We start from the raw sequence: 26,741 nt of genomic DNA, 5'->3' as shown, positions 1-26,741 counted from the left end.
CACGTTTGTACAACTGGCACTGAGGCGACGAAATAGCTACAAAGATTTTTTTGACACAACAACCAAAGTTAACTTTATTTAATAAAAGAACGGGCCACAGAGGTGTGTTTTTTATTACAACCGAACGAAGCAATTTACATGTTAAATACAACAACACCTTAGCCCTTTGTGCTTGGTTGTTTAGCCCGGAGATTTCTTTGGGCTTAAGTTTTTGAAAGTTTTAAATCTTGAACGAAATTATTTTTTTTTTTTTTGTTTTTGCTTTAAAACTTATTTTCTGGTGTTTTTTCTTGAACTTTTTGATTTGTATTTTTATTATTTTTACTTTGCTATACCCGATGGTATTATTTCGTTAACATGTTTGCTGTTGACTTTGGAGATTTTAAATTTTTTGTTTCGCTTCAGCTGCGTACTAGGCTATAATAGCTGCGTTCCTTTGGAAATATTTATCTACTTTTTAGTACTTAAAGCTGCTTTGAACTACTTTTTCAGTATAGCAAAAGTAATTCAAAGTAGTTTTAAGTACTAAAAAGTAGATAAATATTTCCAAAGGAGCGCAGCTAATATTCACTATTCATAGATTTCCTAATTTAAAATGTGCTCTTACAACCCCCTTCATTCTAGTTCTTGTTTTATAAACACAAGTAATAACAACTTTGAAAAGTTAAAACTTGTTGTCAACAGGTGAAATTGACAGTTACAACAATTACAATCCTCCATACAAAAATAGTCCAAATTGATTGAATGAAATTGTAAATTAGAAAATAATAACAGAATTTTGTCGTTAACTGAATTAAAAATAAACATCTAAAACATAACATTCTTTAATAAAAAAAATGCAAAATGGCTAAGGAAATCAGTATAACCTGTCGAACATGTCTAGAGAAAAATGAACAATTATTGTCAATGTACGATGATGACGACAACAAAATTGTTGAAATGCTAGAATATATTCTTGATACACAGGTACAAAATTTACATTTATTTCTTGTAATTCTTTTGAAAATCATGGATTTCATTTATACAAGCTCGATGTTAGCGATGAACTGCCCCAAAAAGTCTGTCATGGCTGCTTCGATGACATCAGTCGTTGCTACTCGTTTAAAACAAAATGCAATAATTCATTCCAAATACTAAGGAATATGCTCGATAAAAGAAAAACCATACCAGAATTTGTTTTGCACATAAAAGTAGAACCTGAAGTACACATTTCTGAACAATTCGACCAAGAACTTAACCAAACACAAATGACTGCCGACGAATCTTTCGGCCAAATAACAACAGTGCACTCAGTTTTCGATATGGGACAAATATCTATTAAAAGAGAGCCCATCGAAACAGTTGCTGGAAGCTATAGTGAGTTGGGACAGTGTGAAAAGGAAGTCGTTACATCTGATAGTCATACTGTTCAGTATTTAATAACGGAATTGAAAGATGAACCAGATTCAAATGATGAAGTGCTTGAAGAAGAAGTAAATATTCTTCATCACTGTGCTTATTGTGGAGCTAGGTTTTCACAAGAATTGGATTTTAACAATCATTTGAAAAGCTGCAAGCAAAGCAAACCAATCAAATTATTAGAAAGGCCTCTTCTTAACGCAAAAAATAAACACTTGTGTCCTTATTGTGACAAGGGTGAGTTCCTAATAATAATACTTCTTATGTCGCATTATACCTACCTACATCACAAAACTACAACTTTGGTCTTAAACCCACTTTTAGGCTATTATTTATAAACGTTGTTTAGCTTTAAACGACAACGAAGAACTTAACCAAACACAAATGGGTGCCGATAAATTTTCTTCTTCTTCAAAACGACCTTTATTGCTTTTTCAATTGGTGCACACTTAATTTTTTGGATTTAAATATCTGTAAATGCCAAAAAGTTACATACTCGAAGACGTATGGTAGAGCTCCGTGAAGCCAGAACTGCGACCTCAAAATTTTTGAACCAAATTTGTCTAATTCGTTTGTCCACCGTTTGTCCACCAGAAATTTTCGTTTGTCCACCCTTCAAAGAAATTTTAGAGCAAATTCTTTTTTTTTTATAGGAAGTCTGAAAAATGAAAAATCGTCTAAAACGCTGAAATTTTGAAATAGACGTGTAACCAACCAACTGCAATCGTTTGTCCACCTCGAGTTCTATATACATACCAAATATTATCGTTTTTCCACCCCCCGTGGACAATTTTTGGCATACGTATAGAACTCGAGGTGGACAAATGACAGAAATTTGAAATTTTGAAAAAAAGTCAATTTTTGGAGATTTTTTGGGACTTTGAAATTTTCAGTACAAATTTTGTTTTTTGAATATCTCCTAAACGTAGGGTGGACAAACGATGATTTTTTGTTTGTATACATTTGTCGAGGTGGACAAACGATTGCCGTTTGAATTTTTGAAAAATAATAATTTTTGAGGACTTTTTAATTTTCAGTAGAGGTACACTGTGGTGTATGAGTACTTTTTTGAGAGTTGCTATAAAAAAATTCTTTTTGGAATATCTCCTAAACAGAGGGTGGACAAATGATGATTTTTGGTATACGTAAAGAATTCGAGGTGGACAAACGACAGCAGTTTGAATTTTTGATAAAAATTGATTTTTGGGGATTTTAGGGGAATTTCAATATTTCAGTAAAAAATTTGTTTTTGGAATTGCTCATAAACGGGGGGTGGAAAAACGATAATATTTGGTATGTATATAGAACTCGAAGTGGACAAACGATTAGAGTTGGTTTTATCCTTCTATCTCAAAACTTGAGCGTTTGAGACGATTTTTCATTTTTCAGACTTCCTATAAAAAAAAGAATGGTCTAAAATTTTTTTGAAGGGTGGACAAACGAAAATTTTGGGTGGACAAACATGGACAAACGGTGGACAAACGAATTAGACAAATTTGGTTCAAAAATTTTGAGGTCGCAGTTCTGGCTTCACGGAGCCGAAACGTCAAATATCAACATTTTCGAATAATTCTTGAAATTAAATGTACTTTATTTATTAATTTTTCGGTATGGTTAAAAAAAAGTTAATAATATTTCCCAAAAATATTTTGTTTAAGTTTTTGTATAAAAAAGTCCGATTCTCCTAAATCCGGCCTTTGTTTCCTATTTTCGGCCATCTAGGTCCCATTTCCGGCCACTGACTTTATTAGGTCAAGCTTAAATAAATTGAATGTTTTTTATTTAAATGTTTGTGTTTTTAAAATTTAGAAACAATTTTGATTGTTAATAAGTTATAACATCAAATGATTCAAAAATGTATTTATTTTTCCCCATTTTTTTAACTTTTATCAATAAAAGGGGGCCGAATACAGGAAACTCTTGAATTTCAAAGCATTTTTTTGTGTTCTATCTCCGGCCCCCCTTAAAGTTACCGAAATTCACATCTTTTTTCTATTTAAAAACTATTTTATTTGAAGAATAATATATATTTAATGAGAAAAACAACATTTCAAAGCATTAGCTCGGAAATTGTTTCCACAAAACACTAATTACGATAGTAGGTTTCAGCAGTAAAATTACAAAAAAAACCATACCCGATTGGATCACTTCACATAAAGTTATTTTTTCTAAGAAAACTGAATTACAAGAATAATAAGAATATTGTTATTTTAGGAGGTACATTTAAAAGAACAGCATAAGAGCAAAAATTTGGAATAAATCCTACGAAATCACTAGTTATAACGATTTTTCTGAAAGTTGGCCGGCTACTGGAGACGGCCGGAATTAGGCAACTCTACCCTATTTTATTTCCCCAAGAATTTACTACTTTTTAACTCAGATAATTAACAAAGCCAACCGGTCTCTTGGTTTTATTAACCCTCTGTCGGCACACGGGTGCGAACATAGAGGAAGGAATACCTAGAGACGCGACTTCGGTTGGTTTTTCTCTTCCACCCTACAAGCTGCAATGAGAGGAAAAACTCCACAGTGCTTATATGTGGTAGTTTTCCCGTGCATTTTAAATGGCACCAACACATTCAACTGTGGAGTTGAGCTCAAAACAATTAAAAACAATTTAAGTGCTCAGTAGGAAATAAATTCATAAAAAAATAATATAATAAATTCAAAACACGAACCTTTTTTTTTTATTTCTGTACATATTTATTGAAAGGTGGGTGTCTGGAGTGAGCTATTTGAGCTATTCAAGTTCATGTACAAACCAAAATCATGTTTAAATTCAAAATTTGTGAGGACATCTACTGGTGAAAGGAAGGTATTAAACGAATTGTACTTTTCACACGTATTCACAGATAGGAAAACAAGAGAAAAATAAGAGAGATTATCTGAAATTAAATTTGCGGGTGTTTTAGGTAAGGGGGGTACGAGTCGGCTCTCTAGGTATTCCTTCCTCTATGGGTGCGAATTTGGCAGGACAAAAATAAAAAAATTACTATTTTTCAAAAAAGTGGTCACAAAAAAGTCTCTTTATAAGGGTGAAAATATTTTTTTTCGGAATTGTGAATACAATATTCGAATTCCTCGGAATATTCTACATCGGCATTTGGAGTGCCGATCTGCCTCCCATCGGCATCGCACGTATTAAGTCTTGTCCCGTCGGAAAAGAAAAGTTGTCTCGTGTCACTAATTGTTTATAGTCCAATAGTGTTTTTTCTATGTCAACTAAATTTTTTAATAAAATTCCCCCGAAAAAAATAATATAATAAAAAAAAAAAAAATCAATAGCCCTATTCAAATTTAAAAAAATAAAATAAATAAATGCAAAAATAAAATTAATTCTCTCAAATCCATCGCGAGTGTAACAAAGAAAAAAATATCCAACAACAACAACACCGAAATACCTCTCCTGAAATAAAAGAAAAAAAAAATAACAACAAATGCCCACTTTGCAAATACCTAGTGTTAAATACAACAAAAAAAAAATCATATACCCACCAAGTGCAAAAACAATAGAAACAACCACTGCAATAGCATCTCACAACAGCAGCTTATCAAAAAAAAAAAAACAAAAACTCTCGCGTCTCCCAAATTGTCCTAATTGTTTTGTTGAAGCCCAAATTGGAATTTATATAACATATTCATTGAATATTATTCAATATAGTTAATTGTCGGATAAGGTTTTTAAAAGTTTTGGTATATTTAAATGGTAGGTATGTTCAGGGTCGATTATGCCAACATTCGTGGGCTTAGATCGAACTTCTGCGATGTGTACATTTATACTGTACAAAACAGGCCAGCTGTTTTGGCATTAGGTGAGACTCAAATATGTGAAAATTCAGATTGTTCTGAATTTAATCTAAATGGGTATTGCTTGGTGCCATTATTCTTTTCTCACCACGGTCTCGCCATTTATATTAGAAATGATGTAGCTTATCAACTTCAACCACAATAAGGCCTGTGTGTAAACACAAATTTTAATTTCATGTGGTTAAAATTCACGGTTAATAAGCGCATCATTCATACATGTTTCATTTATCGAAGCCCCAACCTGGACAGTAATTTAACTTCTAACGAATTTGATGCCCTGTCCGACTCCATCCAAAGGATTGTTTCCCTGTATCCTCGCACTGAAATCGTCATTACGGGCGATTTCAATGTACACAATTCTTCGTGGCTTTGCTATTCTGGACAGACAACACCCGAAGGAAGGTATGTTGAGATCTTCGCTGAGTTAAACCATCTAACTCAGCTTGTCGACGAGCCAACTCGAATTTCGGACGTTGTGGGCCAAGCTGAAAACACTCTAGACCTGTTTCTTACCTCGGACCCAGATAAATACACTGTTAGTGTATTATCGCCTCTAGGCAAGTCAGATCATTGTGTCATATCTGCAAATTTTTCATATCTCAAAAATCCAGTTAAAGAAAAATCACCAAAGAGAACTGTTTGGCAATACGAAAAAGCCAACTGGGAGGGACTCAACGGTTTCTTTAAAAACTTTAACTGGTCGCTATGCTTCCTCGATAGTGACGTTGATTCCAGTGCAGATATGATCACAAATTTAATTCTCTCCGGAATGAGAAATTTTATCCCGAATAGGGTTAAAACAATCAAACCGAAAGAGAATGCATGGTTTGACCCGAGCTGTAAAGAGGTTATCAGGAATAAAGAGGTAAGCTTCCGTTGTTATAAAGCCAATCCCACTGAGGAAAACCGGAAAAAGTTCAAACAGGCTAGAAAGGTCAGCAACGCCCATATCCGACGAACCAAATTCCTGCATGATCAAAAATTAAGACAAAAAATACTTCAATGTCCCACAGGGAGTAAAAATTTTTGGTCATTTGCTAAAAACATTAAAAACTCTTCGTCATCTGCGGTTCCAACGCTTGTCTTCAATGACACTCCCTTTGTAAGCTCTGTTGAGAAAGCTAATCTCCTTGCAAAGCAGTTCGCTGCCAACTCTACACTGCCAGATAGTGTCATGACTCCTCCAGTACTTGAGTGTGTAAACGGTTCCATGGGACGAATCTTCTTTCGCACTCGTACAGTGGCAAGAGTTCTGAAAGACCTTGACATACACAAATCCGCTGGCCCGGATAGTATCCCTCCCATCGTTCTGAAGAGGTGTTCTTCCACGCTGGCAAAACCACTGCGTAAGCTTTTTCATCTGTCCTACTCTACTGGACTCGTTCCGAGTGGATGGAAAACCGCATTTGTCCAGCCTGTCCCTAAAAAAGGCGAATCCTCCTCACCCTCCAACTATCGACCAATTGCACTCACGTCCCTTCTTTCCAAGGTCATGGAAACGCTGATTAATTTCCAGCTCAAGAAATATCTTGAAGAACGGAAGCTTCTTAATGACCGGCAGTACGGCTTTCGTAGCAATAGGTCCACTGGTGATCTGATGGTATATCTCACCGAACAGTGGAACAAATCTTTGCATCGTTTTGAAGAAAGCAAGATTATTGCGCTTGATATTTCAAAGGCATTTGATAGAGTTTGGCATCAAGCTCTCTTATCGAAAATGCATGCATTCGGTATCGATGATTCTCTTCTTCATTGGATTAGAAATAACCTTTCGGGCCGTTCAATACAAGTCGTATTGGATGGTTTCAAGTCTGAAACCCACAAAATAAACGCTGGTGTGCCCCAGGGCTCCGTTTTGTCTCCGACACTCTCATTTTCATTAATGATTTGCTCTCTGAAACTTCTAATCCATTAAATTGTTTCGCAGATGATAGTACCCTCAGCTTTTCATATTCGTTTGAAGATTCACACCCATGTCCTTCGGATGTGGATTTTCAACGACAAAATATGATACGCTCATTAAATTCTGACCTTGACAGCATTGTTCAATGGGGAATAAGAAATCGTGTAGAATTTAATGCATCAAAAACACAATGCTGCTTACTATCATTAAAACGGAACCTTCCACCCATGCCACTATCAATGAGTGGCACTTGCATCGAGGAAACTGAGAAACTTTCCATTCTCGGTATGAGTGTAACAAACCACCTTCTGTGGAATGAACACATATTCGATGTCGCCAAAAACGCTGCGAAATGTTTAGGTTTTCTCCGAAGATGCAAGAAATTCTTCTCATCTTCTGATCTAGCTGTAATCTATAAAGCTTACATTCGACCAAAACGTGAATACAATTGTCACATCTGGGCAGGTGCTCCGATAACGTATTTGAGTTTCTTGGACAGAATACAAAAACGTGCTTTCAAAATGATAGATGATAGATCGATAACTGAGACAATTGCGTCCCTAGACCACCGACGTAATGTGTCATGTCTCTCCTTGTTTTATCGCTATTTTTATAAACAATGTTCAGATGAAATAGCTAGTTGCATTCCTCCCCTGAAAAAATTTAACCGTAATACTCGCGCTTCTAGGAATGCTCATCAGTTTACCCTTGAGCCCAACTTCGGACGTACCGTCAAATACAGAGATTCTTTCTTTAGCCGCACCACACGAATGTGGAATACATATATTACCCGCCTCTGTTTTTCCCTGCCATTTTAATGTCCAGGGCTTTAAAACTAATGTGCATCGGTTTCTCCTTTTAAATCCCTCCCTATTTTCCTGAAGCTCGCACTGTGTTTAACATATTAAGGGTATTTAACTCCCTTTAGTGCGCGTTAATTATAAAAAAAAAAAAAAAAAAATCAATTTCATACTTGATTCTCTATAAAATATTGTGACCGAAAAAAGTTCTACCGACATGAAAAAGTATAAACCAAATTCGCACCCGTGTGCCTATCACGTCACAAAAAAGAGGTGTGCCTACAGAAGGTTAAACGTCTAAGTAGTTGAATAATCCATATGTTACAAAAAAAATTTTTTTCATTCAAATAGTTTTCTTAAACGATAGTTTTTTCATTCAAATAGTTTTCTTAAACGATAGTTTTTTCATTCGAATAGTTTTTTTTTTATTCGATAGTATTTTCATTCAAATACTTTTTTATACGATAGTTTTTTCATTCGAATAGTTTGTTAATACGATAGTTTTTTCATTCAAATAGTTTTCTTATACGATAGTTTTTTCATTCCAATTGTTTTCTTAAACCATAGTTTTTTCCAAAAGACAAACTTAAAAGATAGTTTTTTCATTCGAATATTTTTTTTAAACGATAGTTTTTCTATTCGAATATTTTTTTTTGATTCGATAGTTTTTATCCGATAGTTTATTCGATATTTTATTCGATAGTTTATTCGATAGTTTGTATTCGAATGAATGAATGAATGAATGAACTATTCGATAATTCAAATCATTCAGTTACTAACTATCGATTTAAGCGGCCCATAGACACCACACTTGTGTGCACACCGGAGCGACAAAATCAAAACTTTTTGATTTTTTTGTGTCGGTGTCATGATCGGTGTGACGTCTGTGGTGCGGTGTACTCACAAATGTGCGCACAAGTGTGCACACAAGGGTCGTGTCTATGGGCCGCTTTACATTACCACTCTTGAATATGCTTACCAAGTTTGGTCACCTATTTACAAATATCATTAACATAGAATTGAAAACGTTCAAAGAAGATTTATTCGTTTCGCTTTACGTTCCCCTCCGTGGGAAGACAGATTCAACTTATCCCCTAACCATGACCGTCTGAATCTAATTGAATTGAAACCCTTAGCCCAGTGTCGCCAAATAGCCGACATACTCTTTGTCCATCAATTGCTTTTAGAAATATTGATTCAGCTTCTCTCCTACGAAAAATCAACCTAAACACAAATCCCCGAAGTCTTCGCTCTCCCCAGTTATTTTACCTTTCCCGTCCTCAAAACAATTATGGCAACTTTAAACCAGATGCCCTCATTTGACTTCCATATAAGTAAATCTTCGGTATACCCTACTGCACTAATCATTCCCCTCTTATGCCCCCATATGAACACCTCCATACAGAACCCTTTACCTTTTCTATTTTTTAAGCTTAGTTTTTAAATGAGTTTTTGTTTTTTTTTTTTTTTTGTTTCCCGTAAAACAACTTTAATGTGGGCAGAACCAAAAACATGTTTAATTAGTCTAAGCTACTTTAAGTTAGTTTTAATTAGTTTTTAAGTTATAGCTTGCACTAAGCTTAGATAAAATAAATAAGGGCTCAATTATAGCCATCAGTAAGATCCATCAGTAAAAATTCTGTTTTGCTATTTTGAATACTTTAAGATTCTAATTTATGTATTTATTGATGAAATAAATTAAAAACATATTTTCACTAACTTTTTGAAAAAGAAGCAATGCATTTTGTGTTATTTTTTATTCACAAATTCATTTTATAAATTTTACTGATGAAATTTCATTTTACTGAACAGTAAAATTTATAAAATGGATTTGTGAATAAAATTTAACACCAAATGCATTGCTTTTTTTTTTTGAAAAAATTAATTGAAATAAGCTTCCAACTTAATTCATCAATATTTTGCTCAAAATAAAAGTTTAAAGTATTCAAAATAGCTAAACAAAATTTTTACTGATGGATTTTATTGATAGCTATAACAGAGCACTAAGGTATATAACTGCTTAAATTTGGAAAATGTGTTCAAAAACCTTGTTTGTAGTTGTCTTATAGGATATCTGTCAAACTTGTGTTTAGTGTTAAAGTTTAGATTGTCTTAACCTTGAATAGTGTCAGATTTATTTTTATTAAATAAAGCACATTTTCCACAATTTGAAAAGAGCTAAGCAGTGTCTAAAAGATAAAAATCTAATAAATCTCTCAGCAAGACATTAAACTTTTTCAAAATTGGATGTTATAATAAAAAAAGTAGACTTCTACATTCATAAAACTAATGCCTGCCTATATTCACTTATTTTACAGCTTTTCCTAGACCATGTCGTCTTAAAAACCATTTACGCAAACATCCTGAAGAAGTTAAAGCTGACAAAATGAAACAACCATTACAAATAAAGCCGCCCCCTATTAAAAAGTTCATGTGTCCTCATTGCGATTTGAGTAAGATCAAAATAAATTAAAACGATTAATATGTATATAATAAAAAATTAATTATCTTTCAGGCTTTATTTTGGAAACTAGTCTAAAATATCATATGAGCTTCCACAAAGGGGAAAAGAATTTTAATGAACTTTCCAATAAAACGTTGAACTTAGATACACACTTAGGTAACCATACTAAACAAAATAAACTCAAGTGTAAAGACTGTGGTCTTGTGTTTGAAAAGGCTACACAACTCAAAAGTCATACATTAGATCATAAAAGAAACCAAACGTTTCTATGTAAATCGTGTCCAAAGAAATTTATTCATGCGGAACATTTTAAAATACATAGTATTCTAGCGCACAATGACGAAAGACCATTCAAGTGCAAATTTTGTGGAAATGGATTTTCAAACAAGTATAAAGTAATTTATCATCAACGGAAACATGTAGCTAATTTCGAATGACAATATTATTTTAAAATATATATTATAAGACTACAATTGAAGAATCTTATTAGGGCAACTTTTTCGGAAGTATTATTGATATAAAAATTTATTAGAATAGTAATACACTACGCGTCACTTGAATAGAAACAACAATTTTTCTTTAGAAAATAGCGATTGGCGCTTCGGTGAGGTAACTTAGTATATTTTTGGTTTTGCATTTTCAAAGAGGAACTTTTAACAAACAATGTTGTAAAAACAAAAAACCCAAAACAGAAAGCGTGTGGCTACTAGTTGCGTTTTTTCGCATTACTTCACAAAAAACAGTTTTATTTTTGAGTCACTTGAATAGAAACAAGCTCTTAAATTAGATAAAAATGATGAAAAGTCATGGACAACACTAATTTAAGTAAATCAGTATTAAACTTTGACATTATTTGCACATTATAACCAATTATGGGCTACGAGCTACCACTAGGCATCACAGGAAATGCATAAATAGAATTAAACATTGAAAATGCACTTGTACTGTACACAATCCTGGACCTAATTGGAGAAAGTGATAAAAGTGTTTGGTAACTTCTTACAAATTAAGAAAATGACATTTCCTACATTTTAAGGTTTGAATAAGTGAAATAAACTTTCGTTTTCATCCGGAATGCATCTGTTTTCTTTCTATTGCGTTGTTTTTTCTGGAACTATCCTTGTGCAATCTCTAAGAGGGTTGTTTTTCCACATTCCTAAACTTCCCAAGAGCTTCTTCCATTATTTCTTTGTAAAAGTTTGCATCTTTTTTCGAAGGGTGAAGCTTCAATTTTGCTATTGCACATCATAAAAACAAAGATAACACATTTTAGTGCAGTTTGGTGGCGTTATTCTTTAATAAACCAATGGAATAGGACTAATATTAACGTGGTCCATCTGAGTTGGTATGTTTTCCTTTAAAAAACCACTCTCTACCTCACTTCTTTTCAGTTCGAATGCAACTATAAAATAGTTAACTTTTTTGTAATCTTAGTAGAACTTAAAATGTTGTTATTTTGCATTTTGAGGCTTTTTAAATGTTGTGCACCTTTTATAACTTCCATGATGGAACAAACCAACACATTACCATCGCACTAACACCACGTTTTTGACCGATTTTAGCGGCAAAGTGAAGGAAATTGATGCTAGTTTTTAAATTATTTTTTTCTCTGCTCTTGATTTGGGTCTCAACAGTCTTTTTTTTTTATTCAATCAATAGTTTACGATATTTTAAAAGTATTCTCATACAAATTTGGCAAGTTTTCCAATATCTTTCACGATTTTGCATAGTGCAAGTGCATTTCCAATGCTAGCTGCTATTTAAGCATTTTCTGTGATGCCTAGTGGTAGCTCGTAGCCTATAATTGGTTATAATGTGCAAATAATGTCCAATTTTAATACTGCTTTACTAAAATTAGTGTTGTCCATGATTTTTCATCATTTTTATATAATTTAAGAGCTTGTTTCTATTCAAGTGACGCAAAAATAAAACTGTTTTTTGTGAAGTAATGCGAAAAAACGCAACTAGTAGCCACACGCTTTCTGTTTTGGGTATTTTGTTTTTACAACATTGTTTGTTAAAAGTTCCTCTTTGAAAATGCAAAACCAAAAATCTACTAAGTTACCTCACCGAAGCGCCAATCGCTATTTTCTAAAGAAAAATGGTTGTTTCTATTCAAGTGACGCGAAGTGTAAATTATATTTTTATATTTAAATAAGATATTGAATAGCTAAAAGCATTGTTTCGGAGCTCCCGTATCAGAAAGGTATACAATAACGATACGGATTAACGTTGTACTCTATTCATTTATTTGTTGTCTGAATTTGTTATATTTTTTTTTTCATTATATGTATTCTTAAATGCTGTCTTTTTTCCGTTATATGTGTCCTTCTTTAGACAGTTGTTATGATAAAAAGCACATTGTGATTGTGATCAACTGTTCTTGTTGCGGCAAAATTATATCGCTTTCAATACCTGCAATGCTGCTATATTTAATCCTAAAGGTACTCTTTCTATTGTGTGAGCTCCTATTAATAAAGCTGAAATAACTAAGTTTAGATATAATTTTAAAATATTTTATAAGCATCAAAGATGTGTCTTGTTTATAATAAACTTATGTGTATAGAAAATTTTAAAAATACCTTTTTTTTACTGAGTTCCAAGCTAGGATAAGGTTAGATTTGTTGTTGGTTTGGAATAAGTTATTCATTCAAGTAGTAGGCTTCGCTATAAAGTAAGACAACATCAACGCCGCTACTTTTTTGAGAAGGCAATTGACCAGCAAAGCCTTAAGATGGCTCAAGCAAGTGGAAGAAAAAGAAAAAATGTACTTTTTATTCTTAGGTCAAAACACTGAAGAACAGAAAAGTAAAACTTGTTTTTTTTTTACCAGATTGGAAGTAACTAACATCAGTTTTGAAATTTAAAATTCAAAAATTGTTATTTGAAATAATTACTTTAAAAAAAATGAATTTAACAGAAAAAAAACTTTGAATTGAATAGAAATGATTTTCATCCAAATAAATTATTAGAAAAGCGCTTTTTCAAAATTAAAAATAAATCATCCTAATCTACTTAATTTCTAGCGAACGATAGTTTTTAATATACATTTTCTCATCAAACTCCTCATTGAACAAACAACAAAGCTTATAAGAACAAAACTGGCAAATAAGATTTATAAATTTCATCATGGTTTGCGTACCTACTAAAAATAATATTTATACCTGTGAATTATATTTAAATATAATTCACACTATTTTTTTCTTTAATGTGGTTGTTGAAGTATGATTTTTAACTCACAATCTTTGTTCTTGCTTCGGCAGAACATATACTAAAATTGGAACGATACAGAGAAGATTAGCATGGCCCCTGCGCAAGGATGACACGCAAAATCGTGAAGCGTTCCACATTTTTTTGTGAAATTTTATTTTTCTGCATTCACAATAAATTATATAGGTACTCCACTTTCATTATACTTTTTAATTACTACACCCCCATTTCTGTTTACCGATTCATTGGGCTCATTCCCCACATGTGGAGCCATAATGTGAAGCAGTAGTGAAGGAGAGTTTTGATTCCATCCAAGACCATGATTGTCGTCGATAAAGCAGTAGAAGATGGTCTGCCGGGTACAAATCGTTTATACTACTAGGTATTTGTTTAAAATTATTGTTAACCCTTTCGGACCCAGCGTTACTCTCATGTAACATATTTTTAAAAATTCGTAAAAAATATTCCATTAAATATTTTTTTACGTTTCTATGGCTTAATTGAAAGATAATAATGCCTAGTTACTGGATTATTACAAAAAGTTAGTCAAATATCATACCTTTAATTTTTGTTTATCGAAAAAGGGATTGAAATTCACATTTTTTTCTTTTTTTTTGCAAAAAAAAAAATTTTTATATATGGTCATAATTTTGAAAAAAAAAATATAAAAAATGTTAATCCAGAAAGTGTTTTGTTTTTTGGCTTAGAAGAAGTAGCATAAATTATTGTAAATATTCCTTCTTACGTGACCTTTTTAGTAAAATGAATTATACTAGTATAATTCATAAATTATTGTTCTATAAAAAATTATTTTCCCAGTTGTCCGACTTTTTTTGGTGGTCGTAGGCAGTGCATGTTACTTACATGCAACAAGAGAGTAACACATTATTTTAGCTATTTATTATTTTAGAAAATAGCTTTTTGGTATTCATATTTCTTAGTTGTGATGTTTTTGACACGATGATACTGAAAAAACATTTTTTAATATTGATTTTCATAGCTTGGGTTCGAAAGGGTTAAAAGACATTTGTTTGAAAGTGTCACGTGCACAGGGTAGCAGAATATTTCTAACTGATTAATTTTTTGAAACATAAGCTTGCAGATAAATTTATAAAATTAAAAAACTATAAACATTCTGTTTGGTAAAATAATTTCTATTTTATTTTTTTTTTTGTCGCTAGAAATTTAAAAACATTATTTGAATAAAACCTTATAAATATAGTATAATCTATACGCTATTTACATCTCTGTATGCATAATTGACTCCTATTCATTTTCCATTCCCATTTGTTCATTAAACTCTTCTTCAGTAATTTTTTTCTTCTTAAGTTTCTTAAACAATCGTATGTCATTAGCCAATTCCTCCAAATCAGCTTCCGTGAATTTTTGTTTCTTTTTCTTTGGCTCTGCATCTCCAGATGCCTTTTTCAATTTTCTTTTGGCGCGTCGCAACTCTTTTTTAGACTTAGCATCATCCTTTGCTTTTTTCGATTGCTCCCATGATTCTGTTTTCTTGTGAAATTTTTTCTTACCCGGCCATTCACCAGTCTCTTCATATGTTTTAAGTTTTTCTTGTCGAACTTGTTCTTTCTGTTGATTCTTGTAGGTCAATTTGTTAACATTAACAGTGAATTTTGGTCCAACAAAATTGTCTGCTGTAGAATTTTTAAGTTCAGGCATTCGTGGCATTTGAAGAAGACCATAGCTAGTGGCTACTTTGCCCAAATCAAGATCCTTTAATCGTAGAATAGCATTGCACTCGTGTTTGCTATAAGCCCGTATATGAGAAACAAATGCTCGGATTCCTTTGTCGCAACATCCTTTATCAGCAGCTTGAAGCTTATGAATACGATTAAGTGTTGATTCAAAATCTTCCCTCGGAACTTCAAGCTCGAGAGCAGAAAGTTCGACTTTTTGGTTGATTTTCAAAAAGGTGACGTAAGCATCTTCAGTGGGAAGGAGAAAGACTAAAGCGTTACCTTCTGTACCTTGACGAGCTGTCCTCCCAACTCTATGCACAAAACTAGAAGCACTAGCTGGTGGATCCCATTGAACAACCCAATCTATTTCGGGTACATCAAGACCCCGAGCTAAAACATCTGTAGAAAGAAGAACTGCCGTTTCTGCTAAACGAAATTTCTCAACGATATTCTTGCGCTTTGCTTTCATTTTACCATGAATTCCAAGGACTACACGTTTTTTTAAAAACTGTGGAAGAATTTCCATCCAATATTCTACACAGGCGCACGTAGGGAAGAACAACATGATTTTACTTTCGCCATGCTGTCTGAGAAATTCTAATAATGCAACAAACTTTAATTCTGGTTCTACGATGCTGTAGAAATTTTTAAGAAGCACTGGCGTGCTAATTGTAGATTTTTCTTTGACAGATACCAATACTGGATTTCGTAGACCAGCTCGTATTAGTTGTGTCACCTCTGTGGTTTGAGTAGCAGAGAAAAGTCCAGTTCGCCTCTGGCGGGGAAGATAGCTGAGAATAACATTAATGGTTGCTTTAAAACCAAGGTCCAAAAGGCGATCAGCCTCATCGAGAACGAGAAATTCCTGAATTAAAAAAAAAAAAAAAAACATAACTTAAAATAACAGAATTCAGTGAAATTAAAACCAGGGTAAGTGCACCAATACCCGAACAGCTAACGGAAATTCAAAAGTAAAAACGCTGTAAAAAATTATGGATTGAAGACAAAAATAACAAAAATATGGAACCTTCAACAAAGCAAAAATGTTCCATACATACATACATATTAATAAACAAAATAGGAAACAGGCCAATATCATATGGTTCTGGCTCTTCGACCGGCTCAATTTTTTTGCTGTTTCCGACACAACTTTAAGAACGGTTTTAAAATGAACTTTTTTTTGTTATGGCTATGAATATGAGTCGTTAGATGTGCATTCTAATAACTGGCTGGTAGACACATTCGAGAAAGTTATGGATGCATTTTGTATGGTCGACCGCGTGTCGAAGGGATAAATTCCATATCTGTGCAATGCATTTTGAACAAAAGCAAAACGGTCTTTATTTTCTGACCGTGCTCAACAGTCCGCAGAAGTTTGTTTTTGTCACCTATTTTTCAACGTTCGACATTCGTTGACTTCTAAACTTTATTCCCAAATGATAGCTTGGTAGTCACTTTGGAGCCCTTTAAAAGCCCCAACATCTGCCAGCTGCATGATGTGGGTTGTATTCAGGGGAAACGAAGTGAATTTTTTTTATGAAATATGAATAATTATTAATTTTGTTCAAATATTTATAAATTTGTATAAATATAAAAAAAAAAAAAAAAAAATGGTTTCCTATTCCTATCCGAACAGCTTAAAATAGAAACAATTTTGAACAAAATTCAATAAAAATTAATTACGCTCGTTGCAAATCAAAAGTCCTCTCTCTGAGTTTATTTTCTCCCTTCAAATAAAATTGAGAAAAAAATAAACAAAAAACTCAATTTTATTGGCTCATTACTACAAATTAACTCAAAAATAACAACAAATCATGCTTGTTTGAATGAAAGAAATGCTATAATAGATAGGGAAAACAATAAACAAGCGACAAATTTGAATTTGTTGATTAATTTATTTCTATGGTGATGACTCCAAATAATTAAAAAATAATAAGAAGATTTTTACTGTTATACAAATAAAAAGATTTGAATAGAATTTTAAGTTATGAATAAATATCATATAAACTGGATATTTCTGATGCATTTGCACCCAGTCCTATAACAATATCTTCGTTAAAGTTATCCCAACTTCCTTCAAATGATAAATAATCAAATAATTGTATTCTTTTTTGTATTTCCCGCGGATATGGAATGACGGAATCAAGGCAGACTTGCCTCCGCTTTCTGAGGTTAACCCAGCTTATCTCACAGACCGATCAATTAATTAAAAAAAGCGATATCAAGAACTATTCTTTACTATTTTATTTTAGAAAAAGTTCAGCTGCGTCTTAAATGCTTCCTTCCAGTGAGCGAGTGAATTTTTTTTATTTTTGCTCAATTTTCCATGGGACTTTTGATTTGAAATGACCTGTACTTATTGTATTAACTTATACATTGAATCATGAAGTTAAGCTTAAACTATTTATTTTCATTCAAATAAACACTATTTCATGTGGACATATGAAATAGTGTTTATTTGACAATTTTTTTACAAGAAATATGATAATTTTACGCATCTTAACTTTACGACAAACTAAAAGCTGTTTGAATAAGAAAAGATAGATTTATGAGCGAGATATCGCAGTAATACAGTCAAATAAGGTGAAAAATGGGGTAATGCTAATAGAAATTTTTTTTGCTCAATACCTTCGTTTTGGCATTCTATAACATACCTCAAAAGTCTAGAAAAATCTCATGTCCGCAAGTCGCGATTTACAAGGTCAAAGCGCGAAATGGAGATTTTCAAAATTAGCAAAAATAGACGATGGTATTATATTCACATATGATACATGATTTCAAGGTATTTTTTAATGCTGATTGCTGATGCCAAAAAATCTAAAATCAAGACAATCTGACGTCTCTGAAAAAAGTAATATCTGTTTTTTATCTGTCAACCCATATTTTTATAACAGTTGCAATCTTACTACCGAAAAACCCTTAAAAGTTATGGTAGAGAAAATAAATTTTGCATGAGGGTTTGCATATCCATTATCATTAAGAATCAAAACAATGCAATGAAAAAACATATAAGCCTATGAACAAATGGTATTTTTTGAAAAGGGGAAATTTTAGGATATGCACTAAAAAACATCCTGGTACAATGTCGGAATTAGTGCCAATAGGCTAATTTTTTTGTTTCTATCTTTGTTTGGATATTCTATAACTTATGTCAAAAATCTACAAAAATCTCATGTCCGCAAGTACTAATTTTCCAGGTTAATCTAAAGTTAGGTGTAGATTTAAAAAAATAGTAAGCAAACTTTAGATTCTTATATGTATACCAACATAACCCATATGATTTCAAAGTATTTTCAAACGTTGATTCCAAAAAAAACCACAAACAAATCAATCTGACCATCCCTGAAAAGTAATGTAGCTTATTCATGTTGATCTGACACAAATATCTGAAGTGTAGTTTTTCATTTTTTTAAAATCTGCACTTTATCTTTAAATCAGGAAAATTAGGACTTGCGGACATGAGATTTTTTTAGATTTTTGACATAAGTTATAGAATATCCAAGCAAACATAAAAACCAAAAAATTAGCCTATTAGCAATAATTCCAAGATTTTACCAGGATGTTTTTTTAGTGCATATCCTAAAATTTGCCCTTTCTCAAGAAAATACCATTTGTTCATAGATTTATATGTTTTTTTCATTGCATTGTTTTGATTCTTAATGATATTGGATATTAAAACATTTATGCAAAATTTGGTTCCGCTACCATAACTTTTAAGGGTTTTTCGGTAGTAAGTTAGCACCTGTTAAAATAATATGGGTTGACGGATGAAAAACAGGTATAACTTTTTTCAGAGACGCCAGATTGTCTTGATTTTAGATTTTTTGGCATCAGCATTAAAATATACCTCGAAGTCATGTATCATAATGTATGTATATATAATACCATTGTCTGTTATTGCTAATTTTGAAAACCTCCATTTCGCGCTTTGACCTTGAAAATCGCGACTTGCGGACATGAGATTATTTTAGACTTTTGAGGTATGTTATAGAATGCCAAAACGAAGGTATTGAGCAAAAAAAATTTCTATGAGCATTCATTGGTAGGTTAAACCCTTATTTGACTGGATTACAGGGGGAGATCGAATATAGTAGGTACATAGATTCTAGTTTAACCGGGTTTTTACTTTTAACAGGACAAAACAGTTTGTTTTTAAATATTTAAGTGAAAAGTATTCCGTTACTGGAGCTGTTCGGAAATAGGTGCATCCACCCTACTTTAACTTACCAAACTTTTTACTCTACCAGCGAGGTTGAGTTCACCTTTGCGTTCGAACAAGTCTTCTAGTCGTCCTGGAGTACAAACTAGAATACAAGGTCCTTCTTTTTTTATTCCAGAAATGTCCTCTTCAATGTTATTTCCACCCACTAAAAGTTTTTGTTTTAGAAAAGACAGCTGCGAATGCGATAGAAATTGTCCCAAAACTTCGGATATTTGAACAGCTAATTCCCTAGTGGGTGAAACAATAAGAGCTCCAATTTCATTTGGTTTCCATGGATCTTCGACGTGTCGTCGTTTAAGAATCTCTAAAAGGGGTACAAGAAAAGCAAGTGTTTTTCCAGAACCAGTAACCGCTTCTGCAGATACATCTTTTCGTGCTATCAATAGAGGAATTGCTGCTGCCTTTGATAATAATTAAAGTTATTTCTAAAACAAAATATATGTCTTTGTTGTCACTTACTTGCACTGGAGTCATAAGATCAAACCCTAGATCCTTTATGACTTCCAGAATTGGTTCGGATAAGGGTTTTTCAAGATCCGACCACTTTTTACGCGACATTTTTTCTACGAATGTTTACAAAATTCTTTTGGTTTTTGACAGTTTACCCATTTGACATTTGAGCACATGGGAGGAATGATTTGAAATGGAATAGGCGCGTCCCACCAAGAAAAAATCTCTGAGGGTTCAATTTCATTTTGAAAGAGAGCAAAATAATTTTGTGGGACAGGTTTCTCACATGAATCCATTTTTTTAAATCCAACACTGCCATGGTATAAAAAGACAAGGTATGATCATTAGAGCCGCCATCTTACAAAATGGGGTAATAAGGTTTTGACGTTTAATATTTGGCACAGTCAAAAGCAACAACAATTTCCAAGACAAATTTGTTTACAACAACAATTTCAATGGGCAGCTGTCAAAACTTTAAGTAGCCATTTTTAAGTTTTGACAGTTCTCGATACAGAGTTTTTCTAATGGTCATACCTTCTCTTTTTATACCATGCAACACTGCCACTGCAACTTCACATGATTACAACTTTTCTTCAACTAGGTATTCAATTTTGATAAAAATTATTTCAAAATAAATTATTTTGTGAAGCAAACTGAAAATAACATTATCTTCAAATTTTCATTAAACTGTTCATGTTTTTAGCACTATAATTAAAGAAAGAGAAAGAAAACTGAGAAATGGATCCAACAAAAATTTCGTCTCAAAAATCTTCGAAAAAAAACTGAGCGCTCAGCTGAGATTTTTATCTCACTTAAAAAAATCTCTGAGCCCTCAGAGATCTCTCCTGGTGGGACGCACCTAATAAAAAAAGGTGATCGCTCTTTGTGGGACGCACCTAATGCAACAGGGTGTTTACCTCAATACTTGTAGGGATTTTTCCGTTCGTATTGTTATGATATGAAATATAATTTTTGAAGTTATACTTCTTTTTGATTCTTTTTCCTAAAAACTTGGCCGAGCTAAAATTTATTTAAGAATTTCAGCTGTTTTACGCAGTTTTAACTCAAAAATCAAGTTTTCTTCTCCAACTCCATAATTGTCCCGACTAACAAATTTGCTCCTATAAAGCTTTACAGGTGGTAATGTAGCTCCTGTAAAGCTTTATAGAAGGGATAATGTTTGTTGGGGTGTCACAACTCACAATTTAAGTCTAGTACGTACGCAGATCGGCAAAAAAAAAACAAATTTTATCTATTCAATTTTAATCTCTACAATTTTTGTTTTTAATTCCGCACAAAGTTTTAAAGTTAGAGAAAGTGAAATTTCAAAACTTTCTCAAATTTTAATAATACAATAATTAGCACATGATCTTCTACTCGAGGAGATAGGAATGTTTAGTTGTTGTACTAGATTTCTTCTCACGGGTAAACGAGTTGCCTTTATTGGAACCTGCTCAAACGCCTTATTTCTTATATAAAATGACCTTTTAAAAACTGAATTTCGTACAACGCAGACATATCTGTCTGGGTTGTATGTATATTAGGGTGGGTCAAAAAAATCGAAATTCTTTTTTTTGAATTGGTACTCCGAAAAATCGATTGCTAGACCCCTCTAGAATATACACACCAAATATGAGCTCTTTATATTAATGGGAAGGTCCTCCGCTTTGCAATTTTCCATTTTTACATTAAGCTTCTACTAAAAAAAAATAGTTTTTTTATTAATTGACTTTTTAGCAAATTTCTTTTCATATTCTTGTAGGAAATTGAACGCTCTACAAAAAAGGCCTTATACACTTTTTTCGTTTATCTAACCGTTGAATAGATATTTGAGGTCCAAAAATCGAGAAAATCTTTAAAAATTCGTTTTTTGTTCTTAATTTTGTAACAAATTGAAAAATTATAATGATCAAACGCGCAAGACATATTCTTGTTGGAAATTGATTGCTCCACAAAAAAGGTCTTATTAACTTTTTTCATTAATTTAACCATTCTAAAGATATTCGAGGTCAAAGTTTAAAAAAAATATAAAAACATTTTATATTTTTAAAAAAGTTCTAATTCACTGAAACTTCATTATTTTCAAATTAGCAAGATATATTCTTGTAGGGGCTTAAACGTTCTACAAAAAATTCTTTGGAATGAAATTGATTGCTTTAACCGCTTAGAAGATATTCGTATCCAAATCGCAATGTATACGGGTCATAAGAAAACTATTGAAATCAGTGAGCATTGGTTTGGATACGAATATCTTCTAAACGGTTAAAGCAATCAATTTCATTCCAAAGAATTTTTTGTAGAACGTTTAAGCCCCTACAAGAATATATCTTGCTAATTTTAAAATAATGAAGTTTCAGTGAATTGGAATTTTTTTAAAAATATAAAAAGTTTTTATATTTTTTTTTTAACTTTGACCTCGAATATCTTTAGAATGGTTAGATTAATGAAAAAAGTTAATAAGACCTTTTTTGTGGAGCAATCAATTTCCAACAAGAATATGTCTTGCGCGTTTGATCATTATAATTTTTCAATTTGTTACAAAATTAAGAACAAAAAACGAATTTTTAAAGATTTTCTTGATTTTTGGACCTCAAATATCTATTCAACGGTTAGATAAACGAAAAAAGTGTATAACGCCTTTTTTGTAGAGCGTTTAATTTCCTACAAGAATATGAAAAGAAATTTGCTAAAAAGTCAATTAATAAAAAAAATTATTTTTTTTAAGTAGAAGCTTGATGTAAAAATGGAAAATTGCAAAGCGGAGGACCTTCCCATTAATATAAAGAGCTCATATTTGGTGTGTATATTCTAGAGGGGTCTAGCAATCGATTTTTCGGAGTACCAAATCAAAAAAAAAAAATTCGATTTTTTTGACCCACCCTAATGTATATTTTTTTTACATGGAAATACGACCTTTTGTTTATTCAATCCTCATATATACTACAGTTTGTTCTACAGCACAAAATTAAAATGCAATGTTTTCGATGATTTAGTTTGATTTGATTTTCTAGTCCTCTTAATTATGAAGAAAAAATTTAATCGTTTCCACTAAAAATAAATATGAAAATGTGACTCACAAAAAAATGTTAGCTCTCTAGCTCTGTTAGCCAAAGCTAAATTATTAAAAAAAAAAATTTTTGTATGTATACAAATTTTCTAAAATTTTAAATAAAAAAAAATAAAATGGGTAGGTATGTCATTTTGAAGAAATAATTAATTTACACATAAAAACAAAATTTAAAAAATTTTGATTTTTCAAAAAAAAAAAATTTGAAAAATCCAAAAAATGTTTTTTTTTGAAAATTTCCTAAAATGCTTTTCTATAAAAATTTTGGTTGATATCTTGTACGAGATATTCAGAAACCAAAAAAAAAAAAACCGTTCTAAGGCAGGTACCGTTAATAAAGGTACAAAAAATATTTGTTTTCTTTTAAAAATTGGCTCTTATGTGTAATACTACACACAAACATTTTAACAAAAATCGTTACAGCAGTTTTTGAAAAAAAAAATTACTTTTCTATATCTGTTATATAGCAGGTGCCGTTAGTTTTGTTCATACAAAAAAAAATTCAATTTCTCCTCTAGGAAATCACCAAAAACTGCTAACTACCAAGTTTCAAGAAAATCGCTCCAGTAGTTTAGGCTGTAGCTCGAGGACTAATGGACTACCTAGCGTTGTATTTGTAACGCTAATGTTTACTTTTCTCTTGTTGGAGTACCTGTAAATATAGGTCTTTTTGGGTACTGCCTAAAACAGAAATATCTACTTTTTTTCAAAAGGAATGTACAAAACTACAAAGTTCCCAAACAAGAATTGGGTTAAAAATGTTAAAGAAAGTAGAAATATTTCTGTTTCAGGCAATTTCCAAACAGTCCTTATTGTCCAAATGCAAAAACATTAGTATTAAATTTGTGTCAGAAATTTAAGAATACACGGCCCTAGCGAGGTATCCGTCATCGGAGCGAGAATTTGTTCGATTTTAACGAATCGGAGAGTTTTTACCTTTCGGAAGTACACCTCGAAGCAAAATTTTTATGAAACCGGAGAATTTTCAAAATCATGAGGCTTTTCGCTGTTTTCCGAGGTCAAACCAGCGACCCTCACACACAATGGCAGAGTTGTGACTCCCTTAATATCGAGAACTTAGCAGTAAAGAAATAAGAGTATTCCATATAAAATAAATATTATAAATATTTTCCTTTTTTAATTCAAGTTCTTTTTTTTTCAATAACATTTTTTTTGTTGAAAAGTTAAATAATACTCACACTAAGACTGCATGCTTTAAAAACAAAATCGTAAAACTGAAGAATTTTTGCTTAGGTTTCATTAGAATCAGCTATTGTGGCTCGAACTAGCAAAGCAGTCGTTTCCAAAATATACTCAGTAACATCCTTTTCTTCTGCTAACTGTTTTTCTGTATTGTGTAATTCGTGTTCTAAATCATAAATGGATGCTTCATTTGCTTCAGTTAACCTAGACATATTTTTTTTTTTAAATTAAATTTTTAGTTTGTTTCTTGTTTAAAATTTCTTACATTTTCATATCATCGATTTGTTTGTCACCAGAAACCTTCATATCTTTTAATAAAGCGTTTTTAGAAGCGATATCTTTTTCTATTTGTTTCAAGTCTTCTATGAGTTTCTCGTTGATAGTTTTTAAAGTTGCTTGCCTTCGACTGATTTCGGCAAACTTCGATTCCAACTCTTTGAACTTAGTAACGTATTCTCTAATTGAAGTAAAAATTAGTAATATAAAAATAACCACATAGTGGAGTAACTAAAGCTCAAAAATTGGCAATATTAGGGAACCCGAACAGCTCTGATTTTGATGATCTTTTTAATATTTATTGCCAACATTTTTTTTAAATAAATTCATATTTTACTACGAAAAAGTTTGTAAGAAAGCCATTTAAATTTTGTAATAGAGTGTGATGAGATTCGTGTATGCAAATATTGTAGGTGTTGCCGTTGTGTTCAAAATATTTTTTTTTTTGTTTGAAGTCAGTTTGTTAGAAAATTGCATTTATCGCTTAAACGATGGAAGATTGTCTTTTACCATATATTTTTTTTTTCCTTAAATCACCTAGACAATCTTTTGGTATCATTTATTTTATGAAATACCTACATATAAGCAAACAAATGGTTTTGTTACAAAAATGTAATTTTACATATAAGCAAACAAAATGGTTTTGTTAAAAAATATGTAATTTTACATATAAGCAAACAAAATGGTTTTGTTAAAAAATATGTAATTTTAATTTTAAAAAATAATACGGCAACATCGGCAAATTTTAACCTATAGACTTTAAAGTATTTTTAATTACCGACGTTTGAAAAAAAGATCATCAAAATCAGAGCTGTCCGGCGGGGTTCCCTAATAATTTACTTTAGTTACTCCTAACAATCAAATAATGATTTACTTATGAGATTGTAAGGACGACAGTGAATTTAAACCTTTAGCATCTTCGATGCTAGACATTGTGGTCTGCAATTGAGCTAGAGTTACAGCACGCTCTTGATTCTTTGAGTACGTTGCACTCTCGATTGTTTCTTGTTCAGAAATTGTTCTGGCAAGAGTATTTTTTGATCTAAAAATGTGTAATACTTTTTTTATGTGTTTAAAAGAAATTATATTGTAAATGAAAATCAATACGAACGATAGTAAACTTTCCACCTCTTCTTTAGAGACAGTTTTCATAGTAAGATGTGCCTCTTTTTCCCGTAGCGATTCCAATACGCTATTGCATTCATTCAATTGCTCTTCCAATTTGATTATGACATCTTTTTGAGTCGCTTCTTCTTTAATTATTTCATTGAGTTGGTTTAATGTTTGAGGTGCCAGTGGGATATAGTTTTTGATGTACTTTTCAATCTGAACAAATAAATGATGTATGACAATTTATAGCTTACAATAAAATATAGACAATCTACAAACATTTTTCGCCCTGATTGCGATTTGTTCATGTTCGAATTTATATTTTTGTATTTCATCGATTAGGTTCTGCCTTTGGCGGATTTTAGCACTGGCCAGTGGAACTATAGATTCTTTAAACATGTTGTAGTAGAAAAAATAGTTCAACAAATGATTAAGCATATGGACAGTTTTCTTTGGAGCTATAAAAGAAATGCATACAAAGACCTTTAAGAATACTGAAGTCGTTAAGTAATGCAAATACTTACAAGGATGTTTCAAGTCATAATAAAAGAAACAATGAGATTTATCAGAGATCTTGTAAATATGATCAATGTAGTTACAAAATCGAACAAGGAATGCTCGTTTCTCAGTTGCATTTTCGCTATTTTTAAACTGTTAAATAAATGTGATATATAAAGAGATAAAATTTGCTAGTTTTAAATTATTTTTACTTGAATCATTGGCGATGTATCAAAATTAAACATTTGCAAGTAATTTATGAGAGCATTAAATACAAACGTTTCAGTTGGTTTTGCTAAATCAACTTCTTTTATTTTAAAAGAAAATATTTGATTCCATTCTTCGACAAATTCTGCACTCGAAAACATTTTACAAAATATTTTATTTTGATATTTTTAAACAGTTTTGAAAAGAGCTTTGAAAAAAAAAACTGAAAATTTGATTTTAATTTTGACGTTTAAAGTGTCAAGTAAGACATTTGGCCATAGTTCAGGAAATAAGTAGTAAAATTAAAGGCAGCGTTCATACATTTAGTTTGTACAGGGTGCTTATTATATTTGTTTTCTTATTAAATAAAGCCTAGTAAGCAGCTGGTGCGAAAAAAAAAATTTTTAAGTTTAAAAAGTCAACGCA

The 26,741-nt window shown here is 31.8% G+C and overlaps 3 protein-coding genes and 1 non-coding gene across 4 annotated transcripts; 2 read left to right on the top strand and 2 right to left on the bottom strand.

Annotated features, from left to right (window-relative positions):
* Window positions 1-695: 695 nt before the first annotated feature.
* Window positions 696-10,911, top strand: LOC129915466 (zinc finger protein 567-like). Its single transcript, XM_055995016.1, has 4 exons — window positions 696-966; window positions 1,029-1,635; window positions 10,227-10,361; window positions 10,424-10,911. The coding sequence occupies exons 1-4, from the start codon at window positions 844-846 to the stop codon at window positions 10,807-10,809; spliced, it is 1,251 nt and encodes a 416-aa protein (XP_055850991.1). The 5' UTR covers window positions 696-843; the 3' UTR covers window positions 10,810-10,911.
* Window positions 10,912-13,619: 2,708 nt separating this feature from the next.
* LOC129917425 (U6 spliceosomal RNA) lies at window positions 13,620-13,726 on the top strand. The gene has a single exon (XR_008772782.1). It is a non-coding gene; the product is annotated as a U6 spliceosomal RNA (small nuclear RNA).
* A 995-nt stretch (window positions 13,727-14,721) lies between these two features.
* LOC129915618 (probable ATP-dependent RNA helicase DDX55 homolog) lies at window positions 14,722-20,105 on the bottom strand. The gene is made up of 3 exons (XM_055995238.1): window positions 19,964-20,105; window positions 19,510-19,905; window positions 14,722-16,147 (listed from the first exon to the last, which is right to left on the bottom strand). The coding sequence occupies exons 1-3, from the start codon at window positions 20,060-20,062 to the stop codon at window positions 14,849-14,851; spliced, it is 1,794 nt and encodes a 597-aa protein (XP_055851213.1). The 5' UTR covers window positions 20,063-20,105; the 3' UTR covers window positions 14,722-14,848.
* Window positions 20,106-24,190: 4,085 nt separating this feature from the next.
* LOC129915549 (uncharacterized) lies at window positions 24,191-26,542 on the bottom strand. Its single transcript, XM_055995152.1, has 7 exons — window positions 26,321-26,542; window positions 26,135-26,261; window positions 25,890-26,068; window positions 25,612-25,826; window positions 25,375-25,542; window positions 24,490-24,681; window positions 24,191-24,428 (listed from the first exon to the last, which is right to left on the bottom strand). The coding sequence occupies exons 1-7, from the start codon at window positions 26,474-26,476 to the stop codon at window positions 24,272-24,274; spliced, it is 1,194 nt and encodes a 397-aa protein (XP_055851127.1). The 5' UTR covers window positions 26,477-26,542; the 3' UTR covers window positions 24,191-24,271.
* Between the last annotated feature and the right edge of the window lie 199 nt (window positions 26,543-26,741).

This window comes from Episyrphus balteatus, chromosome 3 (assembly GCF_945859705.1).
Source record: "Episyrphus balteatus chromosome 3, idEpiBalt1.1, whole genome shotgun sequence".
NCBI classification, from domain to species: domain Eukaryota; kingdom Metazoa; phylum Arthropoda; class Insecta; order Diptera; family Syrphidae; genus Episyrphus; species Episyrphus balteatus.
This window is presented reverse-complemented; position numbering and strand designations above follow the sequence as displayed.

Coding starts and splice junctions, on each gene's coding strand:
- LOC129915549 (XM_055995152.1), bottom strand. CDS start 26,476: ATGTTTTCGAGTGCAGAATTTGTCGAAGAATGGAATCAAATATTTTCT. Junction 24,682..25,374: donor TCGTCCTTACAATCTCATAA/GTAAATCATTAT, acceptor TACTTCAATTAG/AGAATACGTTACTAAGTTCA. Junction 24,429..24,489: donor CAAATCGATGATATGAAAAT/GTAAGAAATTTT, acceptor AAATATGTCTAG/GTTAACTGAAGCAAATGAAG.
- LOC129915466 (XM_055995016.1), top strand. CDS start 844: ATGGCTAAGGAAATCAGTATAACCTGTCGAACATGTCTAGAGAAAAAT. Junction 967..1,028: donor AATATATTCTTGATACACAG/GTACAAAATTTA, acceptor CATTTATACAAG/CTCGATGTTAGCGATGAACT. Junction 1,636..10,226: donor GTGTCCTTATTGTGACAAGG/GTGAGTTCCTAA, acceptor CTTATTTTACAG/CTTTTCCTAGACCATGTCGT.
- LOC129915618 (XM_055995238.1), bottom strand. CDS start 20,062: ATGTCGCGTAAAAAGTGGTCGGATCTTGAAAAACCCTTATCCGAACCA. Junction 19,906..19,963: donor ATCTTATGACTCCAGTGCAA/GTAAGTGACAAC, acceptor TTATTATCAAAG/GCAGCAGCAATTCCTCTATT. Junction 16,148..19,509: donor CTGGTAGAGTAAAAAGTTTG/GTAAGTTAAAGT, acceptor TTTTTAATTCAG/GAATTTCTCGTTCTCGATGA.